The sequence below is a fragment of the Phycodurus eques genome, chromosome 2 (assembly GCF_024500275.1).
Source record: "Phycodurus eques isolate BA_2022a chromosome 2, UOR_Pequ_1.1, whole genome shotgun sequence".
Lineage (NCBI taxonomy): Eukaryota > Metazoa > Chordata > Actinopteri > Syngnathiformes > Syngnathidae > Phycodurus > Phycodurus eques.
Window position 1 is genome coordinate 6318604 of NC_084526.1, and position 14265 is coordinate 6332868.

Below are 14265 nucleotides of genomic sequence, written 5' to 3' on the forward strand. Positions count from 1 at the left end.
AACTGAATTGAACTTGAATTGTTATTTTGCACTTTAAAATTATTATTTTTATTTATTATTTATTGAGGTTATTTTTCATGGTTTTCTAATAATTGATTTTTCTATTCTATTCAAATGTAGAATATGCTTATGTTGTTGAAGACCCCTGATATAAACATTTAAAAAATATTGATTATCGGTATCAGTTTGGAGAAGCAGCAAGTTATGGGTTATCGGTATCAATGGCAAAATAACAGTTAATTGTGCATCCTTTATAGCAACTATCATTTGCAGCAATTAATAGCACCGATATGTTTATTTATTTATTTATTTTGTTTCCTCCCCAGGCCTTGTTTAATCTGTGTAATTATTTTCTAGGAATATTTACAAAACTTCTGGTCAGAGCTCCAGGCAGCTCATGAATTGTACAGTTCCATTTGCCACGCCCTACAGGAAAAAGAGAGTGAGTGCACAGAGAGAGAGTTTTCTGACCACCTACCGGCTGAAGTCCTGGAGGCTGGTATCAAGTCTGGACGCTACATTCAGGTATAACCTCTCTGGTTGAGCCTTGCAGGTGCATCTTAAAGGAGTAAGAGTTTGATGATGCAAAGCTTTTTAAAGTGATGATGAAGTGTATTGTGCAAAACTAACTCAAGTTTTATGTGTTTTGTCCTCAACATAAATTATATGCACGTTGGGTAACCACAATGTCTTTTTCTGCTTCCACAAAATTACACTTGTCAATTAGTGTGCGGATCTGTGGATGTGGCAGAGACATGCCCAACACCAATATCCCCACCCCTACATCGACAACTACAGTGTGTATGGAAAGTATTCAGACCCCCTTTGCAGCCATTAGCAAAAATCATTTAAGTTATTTTTTCATTTTTCCTCATTAATGTACACACAGCACGCCATATTGACAGAAAAAAACAAATTGTTGAAATTTTTACAGATTTATTAAGAATGGGCTTTACACGATCAGGATTTCTGGGGCCAATCACCGATCAGCGAGTTTAAAAAAAAAAAACAATAACTGATCCGATCACAAGATGGAGCAATGTGTCTTTAATTTAATTAATTTAATTTAATTTAAATTACTTGTTCATTTACTGTATGTACTTGTGTACTGTTTTCTGTGTATCTTCAAAAAAGATATATTCTTAAAAAAATATTATATAGTCAGGTCATATATTCTAATCAGTCAGGTCAAACCAACATTACAACATGACAGAAATAATTGGTGCTAACATACTGTAATTAAATTACTTTAATGGAACTAAATTACTTCACACACACCAAAACTTTAGAGCATGATTCGACAGAACGCTGGTACAACTGTTAGTGCTAGTACTAGCTTGCTAGGCTACATTACGTTTTGTCGCCTGCTTGCAGCCGTATCGTATTAAATGTACGTGAACATACCTCAAGCAAGCCTTGAATTAAAAGTAAAAAATTATGGAGGCCACTGTGCTCTTAGGAACCTTAAATGCAGCAGATTTTTTTTTTTGTAACCTTGTCCAGATCTGTCCCTTGCAACAATTCTGTCTCTGAGCTCTTCAGGCAGTTCCCTTGAAAAATTTCAACAATTTCGTTTTTTTTCTGTCAATATAGGGTGCTGTGTGTACATTAATGAGGGGAAAAAAAGAACTTAAATGACTTTAGAAAATGGCTGCAATATGACAGAGTGAAAAATCTAAGGGGGTCTGAATACTTTCCGTACCCACTGTATACTGTAATAATATGAGCTGTTAGAATAGGCCTCTTTCAAGCACGTATTTGCTACATTGATTTTCTCTATGCACCCTAAGCTTCCTCAAACTAGAAAAAAAAACTGTCTAGAGTGTTGCGTCATACATCGGAAAAGTGCTGAGACATTGTTAGGCTGTGTCACACCCCTGCAAGAGTGTAGGCTAAGGGAGGGAATAAACTAGGGGTCGACAGACACTCTCCAGTCGCGGTGCAGAGTCTGTCTCCCAGCACTGTGATATCAACTCTTCTGCCATTAAACATACTTAACTGAGAAAATACAGTCTTCTGGTAGCTAATGTTAATATAGCAGACATTAAAGAAAAAGATCCGGCTGAAGTTCGGACGGAACTTCACAGAGCCATGCCGACTGGAGAACGTCACAATTCAAGCACGCCAGCGGTGGTGTGTATGCAAATCGAGCAATTTACATCACATTTGGACATGCAGAATCACAAAAAAAATATGTATAAATCAGATTATCGTCGCTCATGCTTGTTGAGTGACCACTTGGTACATGCACACAGACAGCTGCAGCGGGCAGGGGACACACACGTATGCACAAGATTGTACAAGCACTTGAACGCGACGAGGGGTAAAGGTGATGAGAAGTGGGCTTTTAATTATTTCGGACAATCAACAGATTAGCAAATTTATTATAGTTTTTTTAATGAATGACTGTTGTTCCAATACGTTCTGGATCTTGGGTAAAAGATGTGTGTTTGACGTTTTTACGATGGCTGATCCTGCTTTATTTGTAGGTACGCATGGTCTGAGGATGTTCAAATTTCGTTCACAAACCAAACCAAAAAAAAGTATGAACATATTGATGAATTACTGCTCTGTGCGTCAAACATACGTACGCGCGATTTAAGCACAAATCTGTGCATACGCACGGTTAGAGATCGAGGCCAAATGCATCTGTTGTAGCTTTTGGCTTTGAAATGAAAATTTAAATTTTCTCTGTTGTCAAGTGACAGCAATCTTCGTGTAACTTAGCATCCGGCTTAAAACCTTGCCAAACAAATATGAGCGTTCATCCAAAGAATTCCATACCGGATCGGTCGTGGCCCGGGTTAACAACGTCCACCACCGGCGCCGTCAACCTGCGGGGCGCCGTTGGAAATTCAGCTACTGTGGGTCGAAGTCAAAGAAGAAGAGGAGGTGGAAAGCGGGTTCTTCGGCAGAAAGAGAAGAGGAAAATGCCCCACAGGTGGAAGCTGAGACAGGACGAGTGTTGTGCAGCTTTTCGGGAAGAGGTGATACAGGTTCTTGGTGGACGGGAGGAGCTTCCAGAAGACTGGACCACTGCAGCCAAGGTGATCAGAGAAGCAGGCAGGAGAGTACTTGGTGTATCTTCTGGCAGGAAAGGAGAGAAGGAGACTTGGTGGTGGAACCTCACAGTACAGGAAATCATACAAGGAAAAAGGTTAGCTAAGAAGAAGTGGGACACTGAGAGGACCGAGGAGAGGCGAAAGGAATACATTGAGATGCGACACAGGGCAAAGGTAGAGGTGGCAAAGGCAAAACAAGAGGCATATGATGACATGTATGGCAGGTTGGACACTAAAGAAGGAGAAAAGGATCTATACAGGCTGGCCAGACAGAGGGATAGAGATGGGAAGGATGTGCGGCAGATTAGGGTGATTAAGGATAGAGATGGAAATATTTTGACTGGTGCCAGCAGTGTGCTTGCTAGATGGAAAGAATACTTCGAGGAGTTGATGAATGAGGAAAATGATAGAGACGGGAGAGTAGAAGAGGCAAGTGTGGTGGACCAGGAAGTGGCAATGATTAGTAAGGGGGAAGTTAGAAAGGCATTAAAGAGAATGAAAAATGGAAAGGCAGTTGGTCCTGATGACATTCCTGTGGAGGTACGGAAGCATCTAGGAGAGGTGGCTGTGGGGTTTTTGACCAGCTTGTTCAATAGAATTCTAGTGCGTGAGAAGATGCCTGAGGAATGGAGGAAAAGTGTACTGGTGCCCATTTTTAAGAACAAAGGTGATGTGCACAGCTGTGGCAACTATAGAGGAATAAAGTTGATGAGCCACACAATGAAGTTATGGGAAAGAGTAGTGGAGGCTAGACTCAAGACAGAAGTGAGTATTTGCGAGCAACAGTATGGTTTCATGCCTAGAAAGAGAACCACAGATGCATTATTTGCCTTGAGGATGTTGATGGAAAAGTACAGAGAAGGTCAGAAGGAGCTACATTGTGTCCTTGTAGATCTAGAGAAAGCCTATGACAGAGTACCCAGAGAGGAACTGTGGTACTGCATGCGGAGGTCTGGCGTGGCAGAGAAGTATGTTATAATAATACAGGACATGTACGAGGGCAGCAGAACAGCGGTGAGGTGTGCTGTAGGTGTGACAGAAGAATTTAAGGTGGACGTGGGACTGCATCAGGGATCAGCCCTGAGCCCCTTCCTTTTTGCAGTGGTGATGGATAGGCTGACAGATGAGGTTAGACTGGAATCCCCATGGACCATGATGTTTGCAGATGACATTGTGATCAGCAGTGAAAGCAGGGAGCAGCTGGAGGAACAGTTAGAAAGATGGAGGCATGCACTGGAAAGAAGAGGAATGATGATTAGCTGAAATAAAACAGAATATATGTGCATGAATGAGAGGGGTGGTGGGGGAAGAATGAGGCTACAGGGAGAAGAGAGAGCAAGGGTGGAGGACTTTAAATACTTGGGGTCAACCGTCCAGAGCAATGGTGAGTGTGGTCAGGAAGTGAAGAAACGGGTCCAAGCAGGTTGGAACGGGTGGAAGAAGGTGTCAGGTGTGTTATGTGACAGATGAGTCTCTGCTAGGATGAAGGGCAAAGTTTATAAAACAGTGGTGAGGCCAGCCGTGATGTACGGATTAGAAACAGTGGCACTGAAGAGACAACAGGAAACAGAGTTGGAGGTGTCGGAAATGAAGATGTTGAGGTTCGCTCTTGGAGTGACCAGGTTGGATCAAATTAGAAATGAGCTCATCAGAGGGACAGCCAAGGTTCAATGTTTTGGAGACAAAGTTAGAGAGAGCAGACGTCGATGGGTTGGACACGTCCAGAGGAGAAATAGTGAGTATATTGTTAGAAGGATGATGTGGATGGAGGTGCCAGGCAAGAGAGCTAGAGGAAGACCAAAGAGAAGGTTGATGGATGTCGTGAGGGAAGACATGATGGCAGTTGGTGTTCGAGAGGAGGATGCAGGAGATAGGCTTACATGGAAAAGGATGACGCGCTGTGGCGATCCCTAACGGGACAAGCCGAAAGGAAAAGAAGAAGAAGAAGAAGAACATGTACATCGGTTGCACATGATTAAAATGTGTTTAAATTGACATAATTTACCCCTCTTTACGCATGAACCTTTATCTCACAGGGCTGAGTGTAGGTTACTGTATGAACACATTTGTTATGAGTTCTAAAAAATACATGATATTAACCTTGTGGGGTGATCATAGTCAGCCACATGTCTTCCCATCACCCCTGAGAGAGCAGCGTCACCCATGATCGCAGCAATTCTCTCCTGGAACGGGGTGAGGCCCTCCGCGCCGGTTCTTCCGCCTTTTTTTGGCCACACTTTGGCGGTGGGCAGCTGTCCTCCGCTTCACATCCACCTTAATGTCTGACCGCTTCTATTTTAGTTCAGCGTGTGCACGCTATACTGTCTCCACAGCATTGACAGCCGCACACACGCTGTCCCATTCACTCCTCTTTCGCGTGTTGTTAACGCTGTCGGACAGCGTGCCAAAGAGGGTTTTCTTGCGTGCCACTTCATTGAGCAACTTCACATTCAGAAAAATTATTTTTCTTCATTACCTTGCTCATTTTCCTTTTTTTCTGATCATGCAGAGCTCGGCATCTCAGGTGCAGAGTTAATTTAAATATGATTTGCATATTAAAATGTGGGCGTGGACAGGGAGGAGTTGGCTACTCCAACATGTGCGCTCATTTCCACGTTGATTGGAATGTACGAAGGAAATGTGCTTGGATTCATGAGTACGCAGAGTTTCATACATCTGAATATTTTTGTGCGTAAAACGTTTTCTGGATTTGAGCGTCCGCCATGTTTCAGGAGGAAATCCACGCAAGTCTTTGTACATGAGGCCCCTGGTCCTTACTCTTTAATTTTTAATAAAATTTTATTCTCTGGATTTTCGAGGCTAAGTTTTTTTTAAATTTGAGTAGACAAAATATTTATCGTGGATGACTTTAACATTCATATAAATGTTGAAAATGATTTATATGGCATTATTGGATGCAGTTGAGGTAGTAGTCATAATCATACACACTGTCATAATCATACGTTCAACGTTATTCTGACATTGTTACTGAAAATGTTACATTTTCACAAACTCCTCTCTGTTATCATTGTTATATATACTTACAGTACATACATACATCCACACACACACACACACACACATGCACACACACACACACACGTGGATAAAATTGTTGGTACCCATCTGTTTATGAAAGAAACACCCTGTGGTCACAGAAATAACTGAGAAAAGTAATAATAGATAAACATTTGATGAAAATTAACCACTGAAAATCTTGAATTGTGGTTCAACAAAATTATTTTAAAAAACTAACTCATGAACCAGGCCTCAACAAAGAATTATTGCACCCCTAGAAAAGATGGAAAATAATTTGAACATAAGGACATGTTCAACAAGGTGTGTCCTCTAATTAGCATCACAGGTGTCTTCAAACTTGGCCTATTAAAGATAAAGGCTATAAGACCACCTCCATGTACCTTGATGTGCATGTGACTGCAGTTGCACATATTATTCAGATATTTAAGATTTACACGACTGTAGCCAACCTCCCCGGATGCAATCGCAGTAGGAAAATTTACGACAAATTGAAGAGACGGCTAATACAAACGGTAACAAAGGAGCAAAGAAACCACCTCCAAAAAAAACTTTAAAGGTGAACTCCAAATTTAACAATGTCAGATTGCACCATCTGTCGTTGTTTGAGCCAAATTGGACTTCATGGGAGACAACCAAGGAGGACAACATTGTTGAATATACATAATAAAAAAAGTGAAACTTGGCGCCACGGTGGTTAGATGTGCTTTACATAATTAAAAGCATTTAAAAAAGCATTTAAAAAAAGAAAGGAAAAAAAAAAAGATTATAAACATTTAAAACAAAGAGAAACAAATAATAAAAATACAATTAAAACAGCATAAAGTGCAAGAAATATCATTTAAAAGTGGAAATGCTCGAAAAAGGATGGGAAAAAAGAAGAGTTTTTAACCTGGACTTAAAAAAATGCACACTTGGGGCTAACGTCACTTCTGTTGGCAACTGATTCCCTTTGTGTGCAGCATAATAACTAAATGCTGCTTCACCATGTTTGCGTTGGACTCTGTGCTCCACTATTTGTCCTGAGTCTGTCGATCTCAGAGCCCTACTGGGTTTATATTCCATTAGCATTTCATTCATGTAGTCAGGACCTAAACCGTTTAGTGATTTATAGACCAGTAGCAGAACTTTAAAATCTATTCTAAAGCTGACTGGGAGCCAGTGTAAAGGTGTTAGAATTGGGGTAATATGCTCTGACCTCTTTGTTCTGGTCAGAACCCGAGCTGAAGCATTCTGAATGAGCTTTTGGTTTCACTAGTGAAAACTGCATTTGCTGTTAAGCAAACATGAAGACCACAGAGTTGTCAATGGGAGAAAAGCATCCCATTTTGAAGCTGGGAGAAGAGGGAAAATCGATCAGAGCTAATGCACACACATTCATCCATCCATCCAGTTTGCATACTGCTGACCCTCACTAGGGTCACGGGCATGCTGGACCCTATCCCAGCTATCTTCGGGCAAGAGGCGTTGTACGCCCTGAACTGGTCGCCAGACGCTCACAGGGCACATATAAAAAAAAATTTTTTTAAAAAACATTTGGACTCACATTCACACCTCAAGGCAATTTAGAGTCTTCAGTTAACCTACCATGCATGTTTTTGAGCTGTGGGAGGAAACCGGAGTACCTGGTGAAAACCCACACAGGCACTGGGAAAACGTGCGAATTCCAAAGAGGCGAGGCCGGATTTGCACCCGGGTCCTCAGAACTGTGAGGCAGATTTGCTCACCAGTCATCCACCGTGCCACACTTATTCACTTTTAAGTTAATTTAATAATGTCTGTTCCAATACTTTTGCTCACTTGAAAAGTAGGTGGCTTCAAACAAAAGGTGCTCTGCCTGAGTTGTTTAACACATCTGGATGTAACTACAATGAAACAAAAGCTGCAATTCTGAACTTCTGTCTCATATTCATCTTTTGATCTGAAACCCAAATGTCTTCAGTATACAACAAAAACAAAGGAATTGACTTTGCCGTTCCAATACTTTTGGAGGGGACTGTAACCAAACTGTTCTAATTCCTACACTGTTCACCTGATTTGGATGTAAATACCCTCAAATTCAAGCTGAAAGTCTGCAGTTAAAGCACATCTTCGTTTCCATTTAAAATCAATTGTCACTCCCTTGACACAGTAATTTAATCAATGATTGAAGGGATTTCTTAGAAATAGAAGTTGACATGAACGTAATAAGTATGGTATAGATTATGGACAGTGTGCCCGTATATTCATCACTATCACATTATTCAGTATCAAAACACATGAAGAGATGCTGTCCCAGATTTATCAGAAAGCTAATTTCCATCTGTTGTCCAGTCCATAGCCGGCACGTTGGGCGACTGGTTAGCACATCTGCCTCACAGTTCTGGGGACCGGGGTTGAAATACCGGCACCGCCTGTGTGGAGTTTGCATGTTCTCCCCGTGCCTGTGTGGGTTTTCTCCGGGCAGTCCGGTTTCCTCCCACATCCCAAAAACATGCGTGGTTGGTTGATTGAAGACTGTAAGTTGCCCGTAGGTGTGAATGTGAGTGCGAATGGTTGTTTGTTTCTATGTGCCCTGTGATTGGCTGGCAACCGGTGCAGGGTGTACCCCGCCTCCCACCCTAAGATAGCTGGGATAGGCTCCAGCAGCCCGCAACCCTAAGAGTATAAGCGGTAAAGAAAATGGATGGATGGATGGATGGATGGATGTCCAGTCCATAACGTATTGCATCTGACTATCTTGCAGCCACTTTGCATACGGAGTGAGTGTGTTGTTGCTTTGGTCAAACGTATGTGTGCCTTTATTTAAAGCAGCAACCAGGTTCTGCATATCAGGACCATATGGATTTTGTTAAAAGCTTGTTAATCTTCCTTAGAGCTACATTAATCACACATTATCCTCTTTGTGTTCAGGGAACTCTGAATGTCAACAAGCACAGAGCACAGACAGAAGCTTCTGTCAGAACAGAGGGTCTCTCCAATAAAAATACAGGTGCAGCAATGAAAATAGTTTTTCTTATTTTATGATTCATTCTAAGCTAGAGAAACATTGTATTCAGTGTCTGTATATGTTTTTGTCTCTTTTTAGTGAGACATTCTTTTGACTGTCCTTGTAATTATGTCTCTTATATAAACTATCCTGTCCTTCATCTGCTGTAGAGCTGAGCAGTGAGGTGTTGGTGTATGGAAGTAAGAATCGTAACAGGGCTGTGCATGGCGACATGGTCGTAGTGGAGTTGTTGCCAAAGAGTGAATGGAGAGGGAAGGTTAGTTCCCTGACAAAAGGACAATTGGAGAAGAATGGAGAGGACATTCAAAGTAAACGTATGCCTACAGGTGAGACCCTCATATCTGAAATTACTCAACATTGAAGAGATTGTATGCAACGTTTTGTCAAAAACATTCAAAATTGTTGTTCTCCTTGTATTGTAACTCATGTCTGAATAATAAAACTTGCAGGGAGTATTGTCGGGATCCTCCAGAGGAATTGGAGGGACTATGTGGTAACGTTCCCCACACGGGAGAGCACACAGTCCCAGAGCAGGAATTCTCAGCGCATCCTGACTGTGCCTTGGGACTATCGCATCCCGAAGATCCGCATCAGCACACAGCAGGCTGATGCTTTGCAGGTTTGGTTTGTCTTTTACAGTGATAGAACCTACTACAAGAGTATTTAGTAAATTGGGTAAAGATTTTAACTGTTAATTTGATTTAGCTGACAAGAAGGAACAAAGGAGAAAGTAGATTGGATTTTGGTTTATTTTCGGATTTATTTGTAATGTACAGTGGGTACGGAAAGTATTCAGTTTTTAGACCCCCTTAAATTTTTCACTCTTTGTTATAGTGCAGCCATTTGTTAAAATCATTTAAGTTATTTTTTTCCTCATTAATGTACACACAGCACCCCATATGGACAGAAAAAAAACGGAATTGTTGAAATTTTTGCAGATTTATTAAAAAAGAAAGACTGAAATATCACACAGGCATAAGTATTCAGACCCTTTGCTCAGTATTTTGTCGAAGCACCCTTTTGAGCTAATACAGCCATGAGTCTTTTTGGGAATGATGCAACAAGTTTTCCCTCTGCCATTTAAGGACAGTCACGGTATTTTTTGGCAAACTCCATGCAGGCTTTCATATGACTTGCACTGAGAAGAGGCTTCTGTCGGGCCACTCTGCCACAAAGCCCTGACTGGTGGAGGGCTGCAGTGATGGTTGACTTTCTAGAACTTTCGCCCATCTCCCAACTGCATCTCTGGAGCTCAGCCACAGCCTCTTTGGGTTCTTCTTTACCCCTCTCTTCTCCCCCGATTGCTCAGTTTAGCCGGACAGCCAGCTCTAGGAAGGGATCTGGTCGTCCCAAACGTCTTCCATTTGAGGATTATGGAGGCCACTGTGCTCTTAGGAACGTAAAGTGCAGCAGAATTGTTTTTTTAACCTTGGCTAGATCTTTGCCTTGCCACAATTCTGTTTCTGAGCTCTTCAGGCAGTTCCTTTGACCTCATGATTCTCATTTGCTCTGACATGCACTGTGAGCTGTAAGGTCTTCTGTCAATATGGGGTGCTGTGTGTACATTTAATGAGGAAAAAATTAACTTAAATTATTTTAACAAATGGCTGCACGATAACAAAGAGTGAAACATTTAAGGGGGTCTAAAAACTTGCTGTACCCACGGTAGTTGTCTTGTAATAGGGCTCAAAAAGCCTCAGGCTTATGCAGTAGATGAGATTGTCTTCTCTAAAACTTGAGTACCGAAGTGTCACACAGGTCAGTTGTGATTGGAGATGTGAATCTTCACTGGCCTCTGAATTTGATTTTGCTTTACTGTTGGTAGTGCCTTGTTTTCTCCACAGACATTGCTTAGAATTAAGGCCAAAAAGTTCTATCTTGGTCTCATCAGACCAGATAATCTTATTTCTCACCATCTTGGAGTCCTTCAGGTGTTTTTTGGCAAACTCCATGCGGGCTTTCATGTGTCTTGCGGGCTTTTGTCGGGCCACTCTGCCATAAAGCCCCGACTAGTGGAGGGCTGCAGTGATGGTTGACTTTCTAGAACTTTTTCCCATCTCCCGACTGCATCCCTGGAGCTCAGCGACAGTGATCTTTGGGTTCTTCTTTACCTCTCTCACCAACGCTCTTCTCCCCCGGTTGCTCAGTTTGGCCGGACGGCCAGCTCTAGGGATGGGTTTTGGTCATCCCAAATGTCTTCCATTTAAGAATTATCGAGGCCACTGTGCTCTTAGGAACCTTAAGTGCAGCAAAAATATTTTCGTTTTTATTATTTTCGACAAGTGTGTGGTTTCATAATCAAGTCCGATCAGTATAATCAAACACAGCTGGACTCCAATAAAGGTGTAGAACCATCTTAACGATGATTGGAAGAAATGGACACCACCCGAGTTAAATATATGAGTGTCACAGCAAAGGGTCTGAATACTTGGCTGTGTGATATTTCAGTTTTTCGTTTTTAATAAATCTGCAAAAATGTCAACAATTCAATTTTTTTCCGTCAATATGGGGGTGCCGTGTGTACACTATGTACAATGGGTATGGAAAGTATTCAGACTGCGTTGACCATCCACGAACAGGATGTGAGACGTATCTTCAAACAACAAAAGATTAACAAAGCGGCAGGCCCAGACCTTATGTCCCCATCCTGCCTCAAAGTCTGCGCGGACCAGCTCGCTCCAGTCTTCACACAGATCTTCAATAGATCTCAGGAACTGTGTGAAGTACCATCCTGTTTCAAACGCTTCACCATTATCCCAGTCCGCAATAAACCTGCAATTTCGGGTCTGAATGACTACAGGCCTGTCGCCTTGACATCTGTGGTCATGAAGTCCTTTGAACGCCTCGTGCTGGGCCACCTCAAGAGCATCACAGGTCCACTGCTGGACACCCTGCATTATGCCTGCCAAGCAAACAGATCCGCGGATGATGCAGTCAACATGGGAGTGCACTTCATCCAAGAACACCTCGACGGTGCGGGGACCTACGTGAGGATCCTGTTCGTGGACTTCAGCTCTGCGTTAAACACCAGCATTCCGAACTCCTCTCCTCCAAGGTTCTCCAGCTCAGCGTCTTGCCTGCCATCTGCCAGTGGATTTGCAGCTTCCTGACGGGTAGGAGACAGCAGGTGAGGCTGGGGGACACCACATCATCTACACGCACCACCAGCACCGGGTCCCCCCCAAGGCTCATCTCTCTCTACACAAACGACTGCACCTCAACGCACCCGGCTGTCAAACTCCTGAAGTTTGCAGGTGACACTACAGTCATAGGCTCATCGAAGACTGTGACGAGTCTGTGCATCGACAGGAAGTGGAGCGGCTGGAGCTGTGGTGCAGCCGACACAACCTGTAGCTGAACACACTCAAGACTGTAGAGATGATTGCGGACTTCAGGAGGCATCCTTTGCCACAGCTGCCCCTCACACTGTCCAACTGCCTTGTGTCAACCGTAGAGACCTTCAAGTTCCTGGGAATTACAGTCTCAGGACCTGAAGTGGGAGTTCAACATCAACTCCATCCTCAAAAAGACCCAGCAGAGGATGTACTTCCTACGGCTTCTGAGGAAGAACTACCTGCCACAGGAGCTGTTGAGGCAGTTCTACACAACAGTCATCGAATCAGTCCTGTGTTCTTCCATCACAGTCTGGTTTGGTGTTGCTACAAAAAAGGACAAACTCCGACTGCAACGGACAATCAAAACTGCTGGAAAGATTGTCGGTACCCTCCTACCCACCCTTGAGGACTTGCATGCTGCCAGACCTAAGACAAGAGCATGCAAAATCCTCTTGGACACTCCACATCCTGGTCACCAGCTCTTCCAGCTCCTTCTCTCAAGTAGGCGCTACTACTTTTTGTGTCTTGAGTTTGTTGTCACATTTCTGTCGGCCCAATTATACATTACTCGTGCATTCACTGTAGTAGTCTCGCCACGCTGCACTATTAGGATATCTGTTGTTGACCAAGACTGGCCACTCATGTGCCTGAGTAGTATCTGCAACATTTGCACAATCGACATTGTCCCAGATCATCGCACTACTCGTCACTTTAAACTGCATAAATTTCTTGAAGTCTCAACACCCTTTGCACAATGGTCATTGCACCGGACGATTGCTCTATTCGTCATTCAAACTGCTTTCATTGCTAGAGAACAAAATTTTTTTTACCTGCATTACCAGATTGCTAGCAACCTTTTATTGCTCAGTGACTGTTTTTCTCAATGTGTTTATGTCTCAAAAGTATTCTCTGTGAATTGAATGTCTGTTGTCGTACTAGAGCGGCTCCAACTACCAGAGACAAATTCCTTGTGTGTTTTTTACATACATACCGAAATAAAGATGATTCTGATCATCAGAAGAGTTGTCTAAGTGCCAAGGACCACCTGTGGAGAGCTTCAAAATGGCCTGGAATTAGCAGGTACTGTTGTCACAAGGGAAACGGTGAGTAATGTACTCCGCCGCCATGGCCTGTATGCAACCTCACCACGCAAGACCCCATTGCTGGAAAAAAAAAGTATGTCAAAGCTCATTTAAAGTTTGCTGAACGACATTTGGACAAGTCAGTTAAATACCATAGCAACAGTGAAGTTCGGAGGTGGAAACATGATGGTGTGGGGCTCCTTTTCAGCAAATGGTACTGGTAAACTTCACATTATTGAAGGAATGAATGGGCAAATGTACCGAGACATTCTTGACAACAATCTGCTGGCATCTACGAGGATGATGAAAATGAAATGAGGGTGGACATTTCAGCAGTATAATGATCCAAAGCATACTGCCAAGGAAACACACGATTGGTTTCAAAGAAAAAAAATAAAGCTGCTAGAATGTCCCAGCCAATCATCTAACTTGAATCCAATCAAACAGTCTATGGAAGGAACTGGAACTCAAGGTCCATAAAAAAAGCCCACGGAACCTTCAAGATTTTAAGACTTCTTGTGTGGAGGAATGGGCCAAAATCACACCAGAGCAATGCATGCACATAGTTTCTCCATACAGGAGGCGACTTGAAGCTGTCATTGCAAACAAAGGCTTTTGTACAAAGTATTAAATCAGAATCAGAATCATCTTTATTTGCCAAGTATGTCCAAAACACACAAGGAATTTGTCTCCGGTAGTTGGAGCCGCTCTAGTACAACAAACAGTCAATTTACAGAACACTTTGGGGACATAAAGACATT

General features: G+C 42.6%; 1 protein-coding gene across 6 annotated transcripts in view; it reads left to right on the top strand.

Moving 5' to 3' along the window:
• dis3l (DIS3 like exosome 3'-5' exoribonuclease) overlaps positions 1-14265 on the top strand; it is a 79407-nt gene that overhangs the window by 26919 nt on the left and 38223 nt on the right. For 5 of the 6 annotated variants that reach the window (XM_061665079.1, XM_061665088.1, XM_061665124.1 and 2 more), the window contains 4 exons: positions 358-525; positions 8991-9069; positions 9237-9413; positions 9537-9706. In XM_061665079.1, the coding sequence (XP_061521063.1) occupies positions 358-525; positions 8991-9069; positions 9237-9413; positions 9537-9706 (594 nt within the window). The remainder of the gene's footprint in view (positions 1-357; positions 526-8990; positions 9070-9236; positions 9414-9536; positions 9707-14265) is intronic. The other variant, XM_061665098.1, reaches the window with a different exon arrangement.